General features: G+C 39.9%; 1 protein-coding gene across 6 annotated transcripts in view; it reads left to right on the top strand.

Annotated features, from left to right (window-relative positions):
• NALCN (sodium leak channel, non-selective) overlaps positions 1–21,883 on the top strand; it is a 292,048-nt gene that overhangs the window by 183,464 nt on the left and 86,701 nt on the right. For all 6 annotated transcript variants that reach the window (XR_014237200.1, XM_082366066.1, XM_082366064.1 and 3 more), the window contains one exon: positions 4,104–4,178. Coding sequence is in view for 5 of the 6 variants with exons in the window: in XM_082366066.1 (XP_082222192.1) it covers positions 4,104–4,178 (75 nt within the window). In the remaining variant the exon portion in view is untranslated. The remainder of the gene's footprint in view (positions 1–4,103; positions 4,179–21,883) is intronic.

Raw genomic sequence — 21,883 nt, 5'->3', positions numbered from 1 at the left:
TGACCTTATTTGGAAAAATGGTCATTTCAGATGCAATTAAATTAAGGATCTTGAGATGAGATTCATCTGGATTATCCAGTTAAGCCTCAAGTCCAATAACAAGTGTCCTTATAAGAGAAGGATGAAGACAAGACACAGGGAGTAGGAGGAAAAGACCATGTGAAGACAGAGACAGAGATTGGAGTGATGCTGCCACAAGCCAAGGAATGCCTGGGGCCACTAGGTGCTGGAAGAGGCAAGAAAGGATCCTCCCCTAGAGCCTTTGGAGGGCGTGTGATCCTGCTGACAACTCGATTTTGGACTTCTGGCCTCCAGAACTGTCATAAAATCCCCTTCTGTTATTTTAAGTCACAAAGCTAGTGCAATTTGTTGCAGCAGCCCTAGGAAACTAAAACAGGGGGTGTCACTGAGAACCAGAGATCTTAGCAGGAGCTGCAGGAAATGAGGTGGTGATCAGTTCAGCAGAGAGAAAGCCCAGCGTCCCCCAGATAAGCGCCATCACTGCCCCTGATGGGGGACAGAGGACCAGTCACATGGCCACAGTGGACCAGAGGCCAGTGACAATCACATCTTTGACTTTAAACCAGACCTACAAAGAAAAGGAGCATTTATTCAAATGTAACTGAGTTTTAAAGGACAAAATTGGATTCACGTAGCAAGATTCAGTTTTCAGCCATCAACACAAATGGAGGGCTTATGGACTAAATTCAACTGATATGTAAAAATATGAAGAAAACTGTTTTAGTGTCGCATATCTAAGTTTACGTCTGTGTATTTTCATATAGGCTATACCACACACCAGGGTTCTTGCGGGAGGATTAAGTGAAAAAATACTATAGCTGCAATTTGTCAAGCTATTATTATTATAGCCATTATATTTTACAAATGAGAGCACCGAAATTCACAGTGGGCTAGTGGTTGCCACGTAGCTGGTGACTCTCAGAGCCTATTTGCCGGCCAAGGTCTTCAACCACATTGCTCTTTTCCACCAGGCTGCCAACCCATGTCTGCTTAATTCGATTGTGAACTTCGTAGCGGTGACCACGGTATTGCATTTATGTTCCTGACCAGGCAGTGTCTGACACAGCGACAGAGTCCAGTTTAATCGAATAGCATAACTTTGCTGTGGTTAAGTAACCTGCCATCTGTCTGGTGTTGGGAAAATAATTAAAAATAAAATCTCCTGACAATCCAGAAAACCTCCACCAAGGTAGACAAGAAAGAAGACAGGTTTATTACTGAATAGTACTAAACCAGACTGTGATAGGCCTCACGGGCAATCCACCAAAGTGATCGCAAAGACAGAAAGCCGCGTCACCCTTTGATACACATCCCCACGTCGCATCCATTCTCTCAGGATGAAAACAACGAGTCCTCAGGCAAGAAGATCGATAGCATCATTTGTTAAATACAGTTCCCCCTAAATTCACCTGGTAACTGGGGTGGCCCTCTGTGATAGCTAATTGCCTTCACCCGAAGGAAAAATAAAACTTTTCATATCTCCATGATAAATAGGTAGTTTTGCAACATGGGTCCAGGTGACTAAGTTATATTCCCAACTTCCCATGGAGAAGGGGAGACAGGGCACTCTTCCTGGGTTGTAAAATGATGAGACTTACTTAGCTTTTAAAAAGATCTGTATACATCTCAAAGGGACAGAATTTATAAGCACAAGTTTTCCAAAGGAAATGCGCTAAGAAAAGGGAGGGGAACTGTGGCTTTCCCTGTTTTAATCAGGGAAATTATTTTTTTCTTTTTAGATTTGTGTTTGCCCTTTCCCTGGGGAGATAGGAAAGGCTGTTAGGTTAGGACACAGAGCCAGGCCTGCTCCAGTGCCCAGGAGAGACAGAAGTGGTGTGAGATGGCTCAGATTCACAGCGGAGCCCTTCAGGTGGCCACTCTGAGTCTGGGAGAGGAAGCAGGAGAAGGGAGACTCCTCCCCTGAGAGTACTTTGATGATAACGTCAAGGTCAACCTCAAGGTCACAGGACAAGGGCTAGACTTGGAGTGAACTATGAAATGTCCTGTATAGAATAATGTCTGATTTAGAGTGAGCCTGAATATATCTGTGCCCAGATGTGCACGGTGTGGTGGACGTGGTGACATCAGTAAAAAATCTGTGATCTAATAGAGAACAGACGTGTGGTTGCCAAGGGGGAAGGGGTGTGGGGGAAGGTTGGTTTGGGAGTTTGGGGTCAGCAGATGCAGACTATTATATACAGAATGGATAAACAACAAGGTCCTACTGTTGTTCCTATATCACAGGGAACTATATTCAATACCCTGTAATAAACCATAATGGAAAAGTATATAAAAAAGGATATATATATGTATATTACTTTGCTGTACAGCAGAAATTAACACAACATTGTAAATCAACTATGCTTCAATTTTTAAAAAATTAAACGAAAAAAAATCTATGTTCTAGACCATTCTGTATCCTCTTTAAGTTCTGGTAGGATCCCAAAGGCTGTGGCTATTCACAGGAAGGGTGCTGGCAATTGTCCCAAGCCAAACATTGTCAAAACTTCAGAGTAGTTGAGGCTTTTTTTCTCCTTGTTATACGCTCATTAAACTTGGAAAAAAGCTAGCCATTAACTTCTGTATAATAATCTCTCTGGTTCTTAAGAGTCATGACTAAATTGCCTCGATTTTCTTACCTTTGTGCTTAACAGTCTAATAGTAACAAATGGGAATAATTTGCTAAGAGGGAAATTAAAAGGAAGAATATAAATTAAGAATGAAAAAGATTATCAAATTAATGTGGTACTTTAGAGAATTCAAAGTTGAAAAGGGACTAGAAATTAAAATATTTTTAAAATTCTACTTTTTTGTTGTTTTCTTTCTTTTACCATATTTACCCATTCCAAATGAAGCATATGCCTTTTTTTTAATTTGGGAAAATATGGTGAAATACAAAAAAAAAGGGAGGGGGAGTCCATTTTTTTCACAAAAGCAGGCACCATTAACATTTCTAAAGTACCTCCTCCTAGCATTTTCTCTATTATTTCTTTTTGTACATACTTGCACTTCTACCATATATACTCTCATTTAATATTGTAAGCATTTTTTCTACTGTTAAAATTCTTAAGTGTATTAGTTATCTATTGCTATAGAACATATTATGAACAACTTAAGAGCTTACAACAATAAACATTTATTATCTCACGTGGATTCTGCAGGTCGGGAATCTGAGACGGGCTCAGCTGGGTGTTTCTGTAGTTCAGAGTGTCCCATGAGTTTGCAGTCAAGATGTTAGCTGGGGCTGCAGTCACCTGAAGGCTTTACTAGGGCTGAAGGATCCACTTCTGAGATGGGTCAGTCACATGGCTGTGGCAGGAGGCCTCAGCTCATTGCCACATGGGCCTTTCCATAGGGACACAGCACCTGGCCATAGGACACGGCACCTGGCCATAGGACACAGCACCTGGCCATAGGACACGGCACCTGGCTTCCAGCAGAGTGCGTGATCCAAGGGGGAGCGAGGTGAAAGCCACAGTGTCTTTTACTACCTAGCCTCTTAAGTCACACACAATCCTTTCCGTAACCTATTGTTTATACAGACTAGCCATATTCAGTGTGTAAGGGGACACACAAGACTGAACACCAGTGACTCACAATGTTGCAGACTAGTTACCACAATGGATTTGTAATGGCTGCATGAATTTTACAATAGAGATCTCTATAACTGTATTAGCTATTTACATAAGGTTAGATGTTATTTCCAGTATTTCATTATTACAAATAATCTCTCAAGCACTTTTTGTATATAAAGGTTTTCATTAGTACTTCAGGTTATTTTCTTTGAATACAGTCTTAGAAGTAAGATTGTTGAGTTATTTTTTTAAAGTTTTCTTAATTTTCATTTTAAATCAGTTTTATAAAGCAAATTAATATTTTATATTGTTTATTTCAGTTAACAGATGCATTTCCTTTAATGTATTTGCTATAAGTATCTTAAAATACCTATGCAGTGATTCACAACTCATGTTTAATGCATTCTATATAAGTGTATATTTTAGGTAGATATTCTATATCATATATATAATATTTTGATACTTATGGCGTGTGGATTTTTTCATTGCTATTTAACCATTTTATAGATCCTCCTGAGTTTGTTTGTCGCTGTTATTTTGGACAACTTAGAACTTGATGAAGATCTAAAGAAGCTTAAACAAGTAAGTAATGTATGGGGGATTCTTTAAATCGGCATTAAAAAAATAAGGGCAAAACATGTGCTTACAGGTAGTATTAAAGCAGTTCAAGGTTCAAATTAAAAAAAGATAGATTTTAATAAATTAAGACAATCTGAGTTGGCAAATAATTTTCTTCTAAGTTTAACCTTCTCTAATATCAACCAAGGAAATTTTTATTGCTCTATGATTATCCTAGGAATATTTTTATATCATTATTTTGAGTAAAATTAAGATGGACATAGTATAGTAAATTGAATTTAGATTCTCCTTCTGCCATTAAATGAAGGTAGTTTGGAAATGAAATGCCTCAGGGCCAGGTTGCCATTTGGCATAATTATCTGTAATACTCTTGATCATCATCCTAAAAATATTAAGCATAAACTTGCCTGACCACTAGACATTATAAGAGAATTTAGTCTGGGTGCCCAAAGTGGTTATAAGAAATGGGATAGAATAATTGATCAACTGTGTGCCCAGTTGTATATGAAAATAGATTGGGTGTTATGGCATTGATAATCATGTCCCCAAAATGTAAATGTAAATGTGTGAAGATTATGTTATTGATGGCAGAAAGATTACAGGTGTGATTAGCTATTCTCATTGTTTTTGTTCCATGGAAGGTACTTGGCTTGAATATTTGACTCTGTCAAAGAGAAGAGACCCTTTGAGAAGCAGAATTTGTAAAAGGGGGGAGCCTGGATAAGTATTCTTGGATCATCCCCCCCCAGCACTGCGATAGTTGAGATTATTAACATCCCAGTGAAAATCCTATCTGGAATTTTAGGAAGGCCCTACACATTCAGAATTTTCAAGTTGGATAGAGTTGTCTATTTTTTAAAAAACAAAGACATAACCTATTTAAATTTTTGTTGTTATTTATATATCTGAAAATCACTTTAAGCATTTCATTTTTTTACTCTTGCTTATTTCCAAAGCCTATGCTTTTAACCAAGGGCAGTCAATAAAGAAAAAAAAAACAAACATATTTGATATAAAGATGCCCACTGTGAGCATATCAAGCAAGGATTTAAATTCTTCCCTGTCCTGGGGCTACACAGGCAAATGGTTATCTGGGTATGGTGGGCATGATTTCTTCCAGATCTTTTCAATTTTGTGGCAACAATGGTAGGTTCTTCAGATGAGGGTTGGGAAGTTCTTTATGCCATTGATGCAAATACTTCCCATGGTTTCTAGTTGTAGAAGAAATATGTAAATAGTGAGTTCAAAATTGAAATTGACCAACCATATAATTAGACACAACCAATAAACATCTCTTGCTGTATAACCACCTTAGTCCTTGCTTTACAAATCTGGTATTTATTTCAGGATTTAAATGATTTTACTCTATTTTTATTATTCCCAGAGGAAGATGGGGAAAATGTGAAAAAATAGTTGATTTTCTTAATGTTTCAAGTTCCAGAAAGCACTCTGTATTCCAAAGTCTGTCTTTATTCAGTTTAAACTTTTTTTTTCAATCTTTGACCCTTTCCACCAACTAGTCTGTAGGTTCTTATAGCTACAGCCACGTTTGTGTGAGCACTGGCTCAGTGCCAGGTACTTTGTATTTTCATTTATTTAAATTTCACAGCAACCATGTGATGCAAGTATTATTAATAGCTTCATCTTACAGGTGAGGAAACTAAAGCACAGAGAAGTAACTTGCCTAAGGTCTCACTGCTAATAAGTGGCAGAGTTAGTATTTGAACCCAGGCAATTTGGACCAAAAGCCCAGACTCAGCCTCTGTGCTATATTGAGTCACATTAAAGCTGTATAAATGCCAAACATGAGTCATGCCATTGTGGAGGCTCATTCATAAGACTGTTAGTTACTTGTTGATAAATAATGATATCTTAGATGACAGAGATGTCATTATATTCATGAAATAACCATTGACGTGACAGGCAGTTTCTTGAGGAATGGAGATGAATTAAGCTACCCAATCATTAAAACTATCCAAAAGGCAGATGATCTAATTAGAGACACTGGAGTTAAGACTTTGGCAGAAGCTAAGAGCTGAGATGCTTACCATTCACTCCACATGATGGCAGACACTGGCCAAAGCACCTGTTCCCTCAGGGACCTTCTGGAGCAATGACCCTCCTTAGACACAGACATAAGGTGCTTGCAGCATATTAACATTTTAGAGAGGTCTCTAGAGACTTAATGTACTTTATTATGATTGTGGTAAAAATGATTGTGTTAAAATATACATGTTGGTGCATAGACATTTTTCAAGAGTAATAGAAACCAGTATGAGCAACCTCTGAAATGGAGACGTTAAATATGAAACACTGAATGGGGGCTATTAGAAAAAGTCGGTTCTCATGCTTGGGAGAAGGATTATGTCCCTGGAGGTGGATGGGATAGGAGACAATGGTAGAAAGCTGAATGGTACAGTGAAGAAACTAGAATGGGAGAAGAGAAAGAAGTGAACGAGGAAAACATCCAGGAGATGAAATTAAAGGAAAGAGCACAGATTATTAATCTAAGCCAGTGATAAAGGGGGAGAAGTGTGACCGAATGCTAAATCAGATTGCTCCATGCACCAGAGCTTTTGTGGAGAAGCTCCCTGAGGCAAGCACAGTCTGCAGGATCAATTGCGCTGGAATTGTATTCTTCTTAAGTAGAAACATGCTACTTATTGTTTCCCCATTATTTTCTGAAGTTGCCTCCTTGCCCTTTAAGACAGTGGTTTCCAGCCAGGGATGCTAAACCGTGGGGCTCTTCAGGAGAAACTATGGGACCAGCAGCCTTCTTTAACACTTCAGGAAACCTAAAGGGAATTGTGCATTTGCCCGACTAAAATGCCTACTTAATACTTTTAGCTGGAAATTTGTGAGTTCTAGGCAACAGCACTGCTTCCCTAATGCTAATGCTCCGAAGGCTCTTCATATATGCTTTTCTTTAAGGAAAAGGAAGCAGCGTTGAATTATGTATTGCTTAATAAAGGCATTTTGATAGACAGAAACTTTTTTAAAGAGAGGACTCAGAGGGCAATAATTAAAGGGCTCCTTGGGGATGACTTTGGGTAGGTTCTGATGTAAATGCTCATTCCTAGGCCACCTGTCTCCATGCCATCACCCGTGTTGTGCCTTTATAGACACTAATATAGCTTTTCCTTTGTCGCTCTCCAAAATAAACAATGCTCTGAAAAAACATGCCAATTATGCATTCACATGAAATTCACCTATTGCTTTCCTAGCAGCAATATAGCAGTAGCAATCATTTCCTAGCTGCCATAATTTATGTGACCCCGTATCTAATTAAATAGAGACCATGACTCTCTTCTCAGCATCACCAAAACCCAATACAGGACCTGGAGATAGATAGAGATAGAAATAGAGATATATAATGGCTTTTTACATAAGATCAGAAAATTGACTAGAAATGAGATTGTCTGTAAATGTATAATTTGGCTTCTGAGAAGCCAGATCAGTTCATATAGAGGCTAAAAACCCCCTTGACCTACTGCTGTCCTCTAAACAGCAGTAGGAGACAATGACCTTCATGCTCTGTGATGTAGCAAAAACACTGGAGAATGTAGGTAGAATTTTGCAAACTTTTAAAAGGAAGAGAATTCTTGCAGCTTTAATGATTTTTGCAAATTCAGTGCAAGACAGGTATAAAGGGTTTTCTTTTAAGCAGTAGAAGATTCATTAAACTATGAGAAAGAAAAAGACCCATAGAGAAGCCTCAGGGAAAAGAATCATTGAAAAGGGAAGTAGAGATAGTCTGTGTAGATTAAATTCAAAGCTCTGAAATTAAAACTGTTTCCCCAGCTCTGTATTAAGTCCCATTTGAGTCTTGTCTGGTTCAAATTTGATAATGTTTGGTCTTTGATGGTGTCCAATGCATAGTGAGGGATGGACATGTAAAGAGACTTCTCTCTCTTGTTGATTATGATTTTAACAAAACAACAAAAATCTTAGTCCTTTTAAAAATATGAGCTCCAAAAAAAAAAATATATGAGCTCCGGGTTAATGTTTCTCTGTAGCCTTACCTGGGGGCTTTCATTTTCATCTCTGTCTTGTCTCCTGTATTGAAGTCATTCTGGATTTAGGGCAACAGCAAGGGGACAGAGTAGCCACTCAGCTAAGCACTGTTTGCCATCTCCTGATCTGAGTCGAGCCTTCAGTCTTCTCAGTATTTTTTCCATCTCACAGGAGTGAACTCAAACGTATATAACATGGAAGAAGGATGCAACTGTTACAATAATAAATATTCCCTATTGAAAACTATCTGGTGCCAGGCACTTCATATGCAATTACTGAATTTAATTCTAAATGTTAAAGACACAGAAACTAACATTCAGGGAGATAAATTTCTTGCCCAATTTCATATAATTTGTAAAGTGCTTAAGTTGGGATAATAAGGGCTTTCTGACCCCAATGCAGGTGACACACAACCTGCTCAGAGAATCAGTTCATTCATTCATTCTACGGCGAGTGTCTGGAAAATGGGTTGGATGAGATGCTTGCATTTTTGGATCAGCAGATTCTCTCCCTGTGGATGTGTTGACTGGAGGTCAGATTGTAATCAGAATATAGCTCAGTGAGCTGGGAATCAATGTGGGGTGTGGAGAAGGAGGGTTGTGTGATTCAAATACGTAATGGCATCAGGCTAATGTCACTTGAGGTATTCCTTTTACTAGATCTCCCCATTTTTGTAATCCTGGGGTCTGAATGCCCATCTGCTGTACTTCAGATGTTGTGTTAGGGGCACCAGACATAATGATAAGCAAGACATTGTTCCTGCCTTCAAATAGCTTATGAATTGGTGGGAGAAAGTGACAACTAAACAGATACTACAAATTGTGGAGCACAAAGGAGACACACATAACAGATGATGAAATTAGACATGTTTTCTCCCAAGTATGGCACAGACTAAAATCTGTAATTCCTATCTAGGTGAAGGGAGTTAGAAGAAGGCAGTGTGAAGAAGCGTGCTTGAGACCAAGAGAACAGCAAACTTTTTCTTTAGGCAAGAAAAAGCATATTGGCTTTTTGGAGGCCACTAGAAGTTCACTGTGACTCAAGTATAGAGCAAGGGAGAAATTGGTGAGCTGGAAAAACAAGCAGGGACCAGCAGAGGAAATGCCAGGAGCAGTGCTAAGCCTTTAGATACTATCCTGCGGGCATTTAAGCCAAGAGCGACATAATCTCCCCTGTGCTCTATTTTTTCTTTTTTTAACTTTGGGTTTGTTTGTTTGTTTATTTATTTATTTATTTATTTATTTATTTATTTATTTATTTATGGCTGTGTTGGGTCTTCGTTTCTCTACGAGGGCTTTCTCTAGTTGTGGCAAGTGGGGGCCACTCTTCATCGCGGTGCGCGGGCCTCTCACTATCGCGGCCTCTCTTGTTGCGGAGCACAGGCTCCAGACGCGCAGGCTCAGTAATTGTGGCTCACGGGCCCAGCTGCTCCGCGGCATGTGGGATCTTCCCAGACCAGGGCCCGAACCCATGTCCCCTGCATTGGCAGGCGGATTCTCAACCACTGCGCCACCAGGGAAGCCCCCTATTTTTTTTTAATCAAAGTTTAGTTACTGTACAATATTATATGTTATAGGTGTACAATATAGTGATTCACAGTTTTTAAAGGTTATACTCCATTTATAGTTATTATAAAATATTGGCTATATTCCCCATGTTGTACAATATATCCTTGTATCTTATTCATTTTATAGAGAATAGTTTGTACCTCTTAATCCTCTACCCCTAAATTGCCCTTCCCCCTTCCCTCTCCTCATTGGTAACCACTGGTTTGTTCTCTATGTCTGTGAGTCTGCTTCTTTTTTGTTATATTCACTAGCTTGCTGTATTTTTTAGATTCCACATATAAGTGATACCATGCATCATTTGTCTTTCTTTTTCTGACTTATTTCACTTAGCATAATATCCTCCAAGTCCATCCTTGTTGCTGCAGATGGCAAAATTTCATTCTTTTTTCCCCTACATTCTTCAGTTCAGAGAATGAATTGAAGGGCACCTAGACTGAAGATAGGAGATCCAATCCCTGAAGCAGATGGTGATTGCAGTCTCAACTAAAGGAAACAAAGATGAGGGAATGTGAAGGAGTGGTGACGTACAGAAGGGGGAGTGCAGAGGGTAGGATCTGGTGACCCACTGGATGTAAGATGAGCAAAGGCTGGAGACTAGAGCATCACCCAGGTTTCTAGATTGCCCCAGGTGTGCCAAGGCAAAGGATGCAGAAGAAGGAAGAATTTGGGGGTTTGTTTGTTTTATTTTGGGGAGTGGGGGGGTCATATTTTCCATGAGATGCCTGGGAAATATCTATGAGACAATGTCTGTGGATAGATGTAAGGTTTAAAACTTAGGCAGAGTATTGGGGCTGAGACAGATATTGGAGAGAAGCAAAAATTAACATGCAGGTGGTAAGTTAAGCCTTTAGAAATCATGAGTTTACCAAGGGAAGAATGGTTCCCTGAGGAACAGCAAATGAATCCAGTGAGCCAATGAGAAAGAGCCCTAAATGGGAATAAGAAGCCCAAGAGGTAGGAGGAAAGAGTAGAACGTGTGTGTCATCAAGAACAAGGCTGTGGTTCACAATCTCAAAGACTTCAGAGAGGTCAAAAGTGGTCACCATAGCAAACAATCCTAATTACAATAGCATCAGAAAGAATAAAATACTTAGGAAAAAATATAACCAAGGAAGTGTAAGATTTCTGCCCTGAAAACTACAAAACATTGCAGAAAGTAATTACAGAAGACACATATAAATGAAAAGACACTCTGTGTTCATGGCTTGGAGAGGATATGGAGAAATTGGAAGACTTGTGCACTTGTTGGGGGTGTAAAATGGTGCAGCCGCTATGGAAAGCAGCATGAGGTTCCTCAAAAATTAAAAATAGAAATGATCCAGCAATACCACTTCTGGGTATGTATCCAAAAGAATTGAAAGCAGGATCTCATTGCAGCGTTACTCACAATAGCCAAGAGGTGGAAGCAACCAAAATGTCCATTGACAGACGAATGACTAAAGAGAATGTGGTATATACATAAAGTAGAATATTATTCATTCTGACATGCAACAACATGGATGAACCTTGAGGACATTATGCTCAGTGAAATAAGCCAGTGACAAAGTGATAAATGCTGTATGATTCCATTTATATGAGGTATCTAACATAGTCAAATTCATAGAAACAGAAAATAGAGTGAAGGTTGAAAGGGGCAAAGAGAAGTTGTTGTTCAATGGCTATAGAGTTTTAGTTTTAAAAGATGAAAAAGTTCTAGAGACCTTTTGCATAACAATATGGATGTACTTAACGCTACTGAACTGTACCCTTAAAAACGACTAAGATGATAAATGTGATGTTATGTGTTTCTGACCACAGTTTTTTTTTTAATTTTGATAAAAAATTGGTCATCATATTGGTAAGGTGGTGAGGGCAGGCTCAGGGATTCTGATGGTGCAGAAGCTGGGTTGCAGAAGATGAGGAGTCATGACAGCTAAGAAAGTAAAGACGAACTGTTAACCTTTTCCTCTCAGACTTCTCATGCTCTAAGTCTCCAGACAGACCACCTGGTTACGGACTGATTCTTAATTTTTGTAGCTATGTAGTAACATCATTTACTACAGTGCTACCCAACTGTTTTTTTTCCCATTGCGGTTTGCACAGAGAGTGACATTTGTACAACAGCTGGGAATCACATGCAGCTGGAGGCATCCAACACCAGGATTTCTGCTGCTCCGGGAAAAACTCAGCTGCCCAGAGGCCGAGGATCAATACCCCAAAGAAGCTATAAATCATCAGTGGCTGAGTTGGAATACTCAGCATTTTACTCAAAGCCTTTGATGTAGCCCAACTCCACTCGAAGCCACTCCCTCAATCTTTTGGTCAGAGATGACTTTTTTGTTGTCAACTTACATATTATTTCCCATAATTTAACATAACTGAAATCTCAAAAGCTCATCTTATATAGCACTTGATCTGCTATTTCTGATAGAGCTTCATTGTTAGGCTTCTTTTAAAAAATAAATTCTTATGCCACATTAAGACATAAACAACAGTACGATCTGTTTAAAGAGATGAAGTAGCTAAGACTGAGAACTGTTCAGATCAGGGTTCAAGCTAATAGGTCACAACAGAAGCTAAGAATTTGAGGGTATCAATTATCAGCGTAAGAAAACAGCCTAGAGTCGGGAAGGACAGATAAGATGGGGGTACAAGCTACCGTGTATAAAATAAATAAGCTACAGGGATACGTTGTACAGCACAGGGAATATGGCCAATATTTTGTAATACCTATAAAAATGGAGTATAACCTTTAAAACCTGTGTGAATCACTGTGTTATATACCTGAAGCTTACATAATATTATAAATCACCTATACCTCAATTTTAAAAAGAAAAAGAAAAAAAAAAGCAGCCTAGAAATCTAGAAGTCAATGCAAAAAATGGGGAGCAGCCAGCTGGAATTGTGGAGTTAAACAGGTACTCATCAGGGGTCCGGGAAGTCAAAACAAAACAGACGAGCTACCTGTTAGAATTGATGTCTTCCTATTACGGGTTGAATTGTGTCCCTCAAAAAGAGATATTGAAGCCCTAACTCCCAGTACCTGTGAATGTGACCTTATTTAAAAATAGGGTATTTGCAGTTGAAATCAAGTTAAGGTGAGGTCATTAGGGTGGTCCCTAATCCTATATGACTGGTGTCCTTATACAAAAAGGAGAAGAGAGACACACAGAGACTAGAGCGATGCATGTACAAGCTAAGGAACACCTGGGGTGCGGACCGTCACCAGACACTAGGAGAAAGTCTTGAAACAGCCCCTCCCTCAGAACCTCCAGAAGGAACCAAGCCCACAGAACAGACACTTTGATTTGGAATTATCAGCCTCCAAAACTGAGATAGTAGATTTCTGCTGTTTCAAGCCACCAGTTTTGCATACTATGTTACAGCAGCCCTTGGAAACTAATACACCCCCTGGCCTCAAAAACAAAGGACCGCTTTCAGCCGCCAGGAAGTAACAGAGCTGAAAGATAGTGGGTGCTCTCAGGATGGCGGGCAGCTTTCACCAACCAAGAGCAGCTTTCTCAACAGATGGACTCATTTCCTTTTGCCCTTAATCAAACAAGTCCCATAATAATAAATGTTATAAATTTGAGACTTTCTTGGAAGAAGGGTTTCTCTAAGCCCTTCCAGAATTTCATTCTATGTGTGATTGACCCAAACCAGATCACTTTTAGAGGCTGTTGTTTTCAGAAACCTTGCTCTTTGCCTCATCCCCTGGCACTCAGGACGGTTAATAAGGCAGCTCAAGTCTCTCTTGACATTGAACAGACATAAAATGATGGGCCTAAGACTGTTCAAGTTTACATTGATGAGTTGTTGGTTGTGTCAATTGTGCTAACTCAGAATTACTTTTATTACAGTTTATCACAGCCTCTACAAGATAACCTCTCAATTTTTTTTTTCTTTTAAATTCTGAAGTATCTTTAATGAGAAAGGCATTCTTACAAAATCAGATGGCTCTTGACATTATTACGATTTTTTTTTTTTAAGTGAGGTTTAGAGGGAAATTGTGTACAAACCAGGCAAGAGGGTTACTCTTCATCATGCCCGTCCTCAGCCCCCTGCCCAGCCATGGAGACACTAGCTCACTTTGCTTTCTTTAATCACGAGAACAAACATTTTAAACACCAACAGCGCTTTTTTTCTTCAGATCCTTTCACAGGCAGTGGGAAACTAGATGGTTATGGTTCTAAGAAAAAAACGTGACAATTGGTTTTCAGTTTTCTGCAGTGTCTTGCAGTCATTGAATTGCAAACAGGCTCTTTGGTAGCTGCGTTCAGACATGTTTCAGGAGTGAGGTAGTGAATTTTGTCCTCTGTGTGCCCATACATGGAACATGAGGTGTTGTCATTGCCTTGATTCCGTTGGGACTCAGGTTTCACCCATCTGTTCTTTGTTCTGAGAAGCCCACATACTTGTCTATTCCACCCAAAACGTTTCTGCTATCTGCTTGTTCATTCAATTCCTTCAATCTTTGAGTCCCTACTGTGTGCAAAACACTGGGCCAGGCATTAAGGAGATAAGAATAAACAGTTAAATTTTCTGCTCTCATGGAGCTTAGGGTCTAATGGAGGAGTTGGACATCAATCAAATAATCAGAGCAGTGAACAAATATTTATAATGTGAGGTGAACTTTCTTCAGAAAAGAACGGCATTTGAGTGAGGAGTTAATAGAAGACCTTGACCCAGATGGGGGTTAGGGAAGTGGGGAAGGAGAAAGAGACACTTGGGCTGAGTTATGAAGGAGGAGCAGCCGTGAACTTCATGGGGGTGTTGATAGGGAAAGGGAGGGGAGAGCATTCCAGAGAGAAGGAAACATGTTCAGCATGACCCCAGAAAAAAGTAGTGTAAAGTGAGTACAGAAAAGTAAGTGGGGCATAGACCGTGCAGCCCCTTGAGAAACATGCCAAGAACTTTTCCCTTGGGGCCTTCCCTGGCAGTCCAGTGGTTAAGACTCTACACTTCCAATGCAGGGGCACGGGTTCAATCCCTGGTCAGGGAACTAAGATCCCACATGCCACGTGGCATGGCCAAAAAAAAAAAAGAACTTTTCCCTTTGCCCCCAGAACAATAGGAAGCCACTGAAGGCTTTTACGATGGGAGGCAGTGTGAATGGGAGAGCTGTTTGGGAAGCAAAATCATCAGGGACTTGGTGAATGTTTAGATTTAAGGACATAAATGAGAGTCTCAAGGATGACTCCTGGTTTCAGGTTCATCTCCTTGGATGGATGATGATACCATTCGCAGAACCGGGGAACATTAGCACAGAACTTTATTTGTGGGAAAAGACCATCACTCGGGCTTGGATATGTTGAGTTTGTGATGGGTTTGAGACTCAGCAGAGACGCCTAATACTTGGTTGCATGTGTAGGTCTAGAGTTTAGGAGCAAGGGCTGGCTGGCTAGAGATACAAATATGGACGTTCCATGTCATTCTCAGTTGTTTATCCAGTGCCTGCCATGTGCCAGGCACTGTTCTAGGCCTAAGGGATAAGTCAGCAAAAAAACCAGACAGAAATGTCTGCCCTCTTTGGTTCTTCAGTCCTAGTGAAGCTCTCTGTACTAGTGGAAGTTGTAACTCTGGATGAGACTGTATAGGGTGGGGGGAAAAGAGATACCGCAGCCTTAAGGAAAAATAATGATGCTGGTGCTTTGCCTTAGGGAAACACAAATAATCCATCTTTGTTTTTGTCCCATGTAAATGTTTGTTCTGTTACAAATAATCAACACTTTTTCTGTCTCAAGTTCAGCCTCCCAATGGGAGAAGAATCTGACTGGTCCAGCTAGTCAACATCATTCCTTTTAGGCTGGGATTTTGTATCTCTGCCTCTCAATGCTGGTCAGCCATACAGAAAGCCATCAGCTTTGAACAGGGTAGATCCAGACCAAACCACAAAGTGGGCTCCCCTGAAATGTGGCTGGTTTCCCAAGACAGTCCTTTCTTCTCCTAACTCTCCACCCTGGCCTCTGCTCTGGAGGAGCTAGACCCCAAAGAAGGAGATGTGAAAGAAGAGACCATGTCCCCTTCCCAGTTCTAGACAGGAAGTCATACTTGTGGGGCTGGGGTGGGGCAGGGGAGCAAGGCTTGAATCAGGTATGAGACTGGATTGCCCTGGACTGATTTTTTTATAACCGAAGGTGGCCAGAAAGCTATGGAACTTATGTAAGAAGGGCAACCAGTCTTTTTCTTTATTCATAACTGAAGGTTGATGGTTTCATTGTCGGCCTTTCCTTACGTTCTACCCGCTGCCCTTGCTCAGTAAGAGTCACAGTGGGAGACGGGGCAAGGCTGGCATCCTCACTCACAGCCATATGACTACTGAGTATTTTTTACTCTGATATTAAAAGAATGACTTAGATTATTACTAAGAAATGAGAAATGTACATGTATGTTATTTTATTTGATGTTATCCCTATTTCCATGTTGTTTTGCATAAAATATGTTAATGTGAATTTTCATAGTGCATCTAATAAGCCCTTTGCCCTCAAAGTATGCAAAATTGAACAACTGTACAATCTACCACAGGCATAGTCAGGAATGATACTTGGAAAATGCATGATGGTTGCCTGAGAAGGAATTACTTAAGAGGACAGAGCATGCGTGGGAGTTCAAGACCCCAGTGTGGAAACTCCAGTACAAAATATGTGTCTTCCAAACCTCCGATTTAAAGTGTGGGATTTATTTTATAGTAAATACCATCACTGACACTAGTTATCTGTAAACTAAGGTGGAACAAATAAAGAAATTTATGGAGATAACGAGAGCCAGATTTCACACAGTCAGAGAAAGAAGTTACAGATAAGCAAAGGGAAGATGCCAGAATGAACCCTCTGGCAATTGGAATAGGAGTATCACTATGAACTCAGTTTATTGTAAGATAGAAGATAGATAGATACATAGATGCATAAATAGATAGATAGATACATCAGTAGATATATAGACATAGATGTGTAGATAGATACATGGATACAAGGGTGGATACCTGTATACAGCTCTGTGGTTATAATAGATACAAACACAGTAAGTAGATACTAAATATAGATACGTGTGTATACAAGGGCTCCTATACATACATATACTTCCTAGGTCTTTCCTCTGGGCGAGCCTAGAAGCAGTGACATGCCAGTAACATCAAGAAAACCCAGTCCTAAAATTTTCGTTTCTAAAAACCATTCTCAAATAAAACAAATCAATATTCTTTGGGGAAGTGACTGATTCTAGAGTTGAGGCAGGGAAAACACAAGATGAGACTTGAGTATTAAGTATAATATTTTGTGGAGACAGAAAGTAAGGAAGAGCTTAAAACACACACACACACACACACACACACACACACACACACGCACAAGGGTGTCAAGACGTGACAATGAAATAGAATGTGGAATCCTGGATGGGATTCTGAAACAGAAAAAAAGACATTCCTGCAAAATCCGGGGAGTTCCAAAGCAGTTCTGCATTTTGGTTCAAAGTATTTGACCAAGGTTAATTTTTTGGTTTTGATCAATGTCCTATGGTTATGTAAGATACTAACATAAGAAAAAGCTGGGTCAAGGGTGTACAGGAACTCTCTATACTATCTTTGCAACTATTATGTACGTTCAAAATTATTTCAAAATAAAGTTTTTTTTTTTTTTAACAGGCTAAGAATTTTCTATGGTAAACTCTAATAACACTATATATAGACATAAATTGGCTGCTCTGTTGCCCTGTTCAAAGACTCATATGTTTGTGAAGCTTTATACCATAGATATGTTGTATAGAATTTATAGTCAATTATGATTTTTTTTTATCTTATAAAGTTGGAAGCATAGACTTCATCAGGAACAAAATGTTTTTTTATGGTTTTGTTTCTGATAGAAAATCTGATGTGGCTTGTCATTTCTCTTCATCTTAGTAATATAATTCATCTGAATTGGAAGAGTCATTTGTGCTGGTTCATATGGCTGATTCCACGTTGTAAAGAGCCTAAGGAAAGGGTAACCAAGTGATGAGAAATACCACAAATTGGTCACTTCAGCCTGTTTGTGGGACACCCTTGATGCTGCCTTTTTTTGTTCTTCATCTCGTCACCATTGTGTTATCCTTGTCTCTTGTGTGTAAACATCCAGTGAGCCATGGGGCCACAGAGAGTCCTGCCCTTAATTAAAAATTGTCAGCTTAGTAGGGGAGAGGTACACAGAATTAAGGAGCTATAGTGCAAAGCCCTGAGCACTAGGGTCGAAGACCCAGGGAGCCTGGGGGAAGACGTGCCTAACTGAGGTTGGAGCCAGGTCGAGAAGATATGTCTAAAAATAATAAATCAAATTTTATTAGGAAAGTGGGAAAATGCATTCCATATAAAAGAAATAGCAGGTGCAAAGCTGCAGAAGTAAAAACACATCTATTGCTTAAAAACGCTGTTTTGGTGGAACAGTATACAGCAGTGTTTAGAAGCTGAAGTTCTGGAATCTGAAAGATGGTGGTCAAATCCCAGTGCTTTACCACTTCTAGCTGCATGACCTTGGGCAGCAGACTTGAGCTCCTTGGACCTCAGTTTCCTCATCTATAACATAATGGAGCTAATTATGGTACCTACATCAGGGGGCTATTTTGAGGATTAAATAGTGTTAGAAAATGAGGCAATGAACAAAGTGTTCAGCAGAGTATCTGCACACGTTTACTACTTCAAGTACCAGTTGTTATGCTGAGAAATCATCCTAGAGGAGATGGTTTTTGAAGGAAGTATTGTAATTAACCAAGTGTGGAAGGAAAGTGTGTTGCAGGCAGGGGGACGGTATGTTCAAAGGCACAAATGGGACTCTGTGGGAGGGACGCACAAACCAATATTGTTAGAGTATAAAGGGCAAGGCATGAGAGGATACTTTAAGCCACGCTGAGATTAGAATTTATTCTACACCTAATTGACCATCCTTGAATTACTTTAAGTCCCAGGAACAAGGTGGTGTTTCTTTCTTAGGTGTTCTTTAAGGTAGATTTAAAGGGACAGGACTAAGATGGAAACCCAGTTGGGAGGGTTTAAGGAGTGATAGTGAGTCCAAGTGCCACTGGACTCAGCAGCCTGGGACCACTGAGGTGGTGGGAGAGACCTGGGGCCCGAGAGGCAGTGGACGAGGGGAAGTTAGTGCCGAGGAGTCGCGTAGATGGTAAGCAAGCTTCAAGAAGCAGGTTTGAAAAGGGAGGGAGAATAGGGAAGGACACAAGGTGAGGAGAAATGTTTGCCCTTCTCTATTTTCATTTTCATTTTTTAGACCAAGAATCTTGAGAAAATAAATCAATGTAGCGAAGGGGAAGAAATTGGAGCGAGTGGGAAAGGGTGAGGTGGTCCCAGGCTAGAGGGAGGAGGGGGTCGACAGCCCGCATGCGGCACCCTCTCTATTTAGCCCCCTCACTGAGATGAGACCATTTTCACGTCGAGCCAGCAGTTGCTGTGGCTCAGTGATAACTTTGGTTTTTATAGCACACTTCCCTTGAGTAATTCAAATTACAGGCAATACACTATCTCTCTTAAATATCTGGCATTTATATAAAAGAGTGAAGGTCCTCATTTTTCATTTGAGAACATTGAAATCCAAAGCAGTTAAGGGATTATAAAATGGAACAAAAATTTAAATCTGCATCTTCTTACTTTTTTACTGATGCACTATGCTATCCCCTGTGTTTTCTAAAGCAAAACAAGGAGGACAATTATGTGAGTGCACAAAAATGTATATTCTGAATTCCCTTTAGTCTGGGCTTTTTTTTTTTTCCTATTACTTACTGAATATTCATCTCATAACAAGAACCAAGCATCTAGTTTACATGGAACTCTAATATAATTTCATTTGAAGTGGTGCAAAAAATGCATTTTTTTATCATAATAAAAATGTTTCTATGACTCAGTAAATTCCCTAATGGAAACAACTGTGCCTTGGTTGAATAACGCAAGACAGATATAATGTAAAATAGAGGTGTTTGGGACCTAGAGGAAAAAACATGCAAAAGCAAACTGTATTCGTTACTACTATCTCAAGGAAACCGTTCATTCCATTAGTGGGATTTTAAGGGACAATAATGTAAAGAGAAACAACCGTTCAACATCATTTGGTATTCTAGTTTTTTAATAGTTTTCTTTCTTTTACTGTCTTGTTAACATTTTCTGCTAGCTTAGGTTTGGTGCAAATAGTACCTACATTACTGCACAAAGAACCTTCTGCAGGACATTTAAAGCCTGTAAGATCTTAGGTTCAGTGTTGTAACAAGAGCATGAAAGTGAACATTTCCTGTACAGCTTCGGGCTGTCGTAAGATGGTATAAATGCATCTGTGCTGCTGGCCTCCCAAACCAGGAGGCACAGAACAGCCACTTAATTCCCAGCTCCTCCAAGAACATACCTCCTCTCCCCACTTTCTTTGGGGTCAGGCTGTAAGGGGGAATGAGTAACAGCTCTGAATTTCTTGAGAGATGTGGAAGAGGAAACACCACATGCCACTGATCAGCTGAAGTTATGAAATTACCTTGAACATTTTGGGGTGCCAGCTGTCACAAATAAATGTAGCTTTTATGGCCCAGATGCAAACCAAGAAATGAGCCCTCCCATTTACATCCAGAAAACTCCTATTTGAAGTCGGAAGGTACAGGGTTTATTGAAGATTTTTGTAAAAGAGGGAAAAAGCAGTGACTTAAACACTTTATTTTCTCCTTTTTGACCCTACTGCCCTGACCCTGACCCTAACTAACAGCCTGACACTGACCCTAACTAATGACCTGAGGACTTCAACACTTTTTAAAGGAAACATTTTTAAAGTACACAGTATTGCTGTCTCACATGCAATTATGTAGCTAAGGGACATTTGCCCAGAGGAAAAAGGAAAGGTTCTCCCTTCCAAGAAACTCTTTATTGGATTCAATAGGCTAGTGAGAAGTATCCCTTATACATATTGTATGTCAAGGTTTTATAGTAACATAGAGATATTAATAAAAACCAGCATGTTTGATCATTACTCCAGATAGGTCATCTGCAGTTTGGGTTGTAGAATCACAGGTGCAAAATAGCAAGAGAAACTTCCTTGAAAAATAGTAATTTATGCTTTAGAAAGAGTCTCCATTCTGAACTACTGAGTCATGTACAGATCTAGAAAAACCAGCAAAAGCCATCATGTAAAGAAGCAAAGATATGGGACTTCCCTGGTGGCACAGTGGTTAAGAATCCGCCTGCCAATGCAGGGGACACGGGTTAGATCCCTGGTCCAAGAAGATCCCACATGCCATGGAGCAACTAAGCCCGTGCACCACAACTACTGAGCCTGCGCTCTAGAGCCCGCGAGCCACAACTACTGAGCCTACGTACCACAACTACTGAAGCCCGCGCACCTAGAGCCCGTGCTCCGCAACTAGAGAAGCCACCGCAATGAGAAGCCCACGCACCACAACGAAGAGTAGCCCCCGCTCGCTGCAACTAGAGAAAGCCCGCACACAGCAACGAAGACCAAACGCAGCCAAAAAAAAAAAAAAAAAAAAAACCCAAAAGAAACAAAGAGAATTCAGCCTTAATTGACTCAGATAACACTGAGGAACTCCCTTCTCCAGGTTAAACGGAATGTGGTCCTTTTTCATATGTGGAGCAGTCAAAAACCACTCTTCAGTTACATTAACCCACAGATCTCTGCACATTTTCCAAGCCAGAATGGACTAGATTTTCAAATGAGAATCTTTCCCAAGTCTGAATGCTTTTTAAATTGTTTTCTTTTAGAAAATCACACAAAAATTACGAAAAAAATTTATTTAAGGTAATCCTTCAATTCAGTTATTTGTGGCAGCATTCAGAAAGGAACTGAAACTGAATAATGCTTGAATATTTTAACAGAAGAAAACCCAGGCTGAAATATGGCAGATTTAAGCAATGAGGCAGAACGGGGTATGTGTCGTGCAGACCAATTGCTCCCAACTCTCTTGAGAAGCACAAGTAAAGGAAAAGGCTTTCAGCCACCCAACGTGTAATGATATCTCCACAAGACAGATGCTGAGCCATGGAGTAGCACTGAGCTGAGATGATTTATATTTTTGAAAGCTCAAGGATTGAAATTTTTCCTTTGATTCTAATTTCCTTTTTGCAAAAAAAATTTTTTTTTTTTAACCATGTGAGTCGGTTGCAAAGCTATCATCTGATCT

This window comes from Balaenoptera borealis (assembly GCF_965194805.1).
Source record: "Balaenoptera borealis genome assembly, chromosome: 18".
NCBI lineage: Eukaryota > Metazoa > Chordata > Mammalia > Artiodactyla > Balaenopteridae > Balaenoptera > Balaenoptera borealis.
This window is presented reverse-complemented; position numbering and strand designations above follow the sequence as displayed.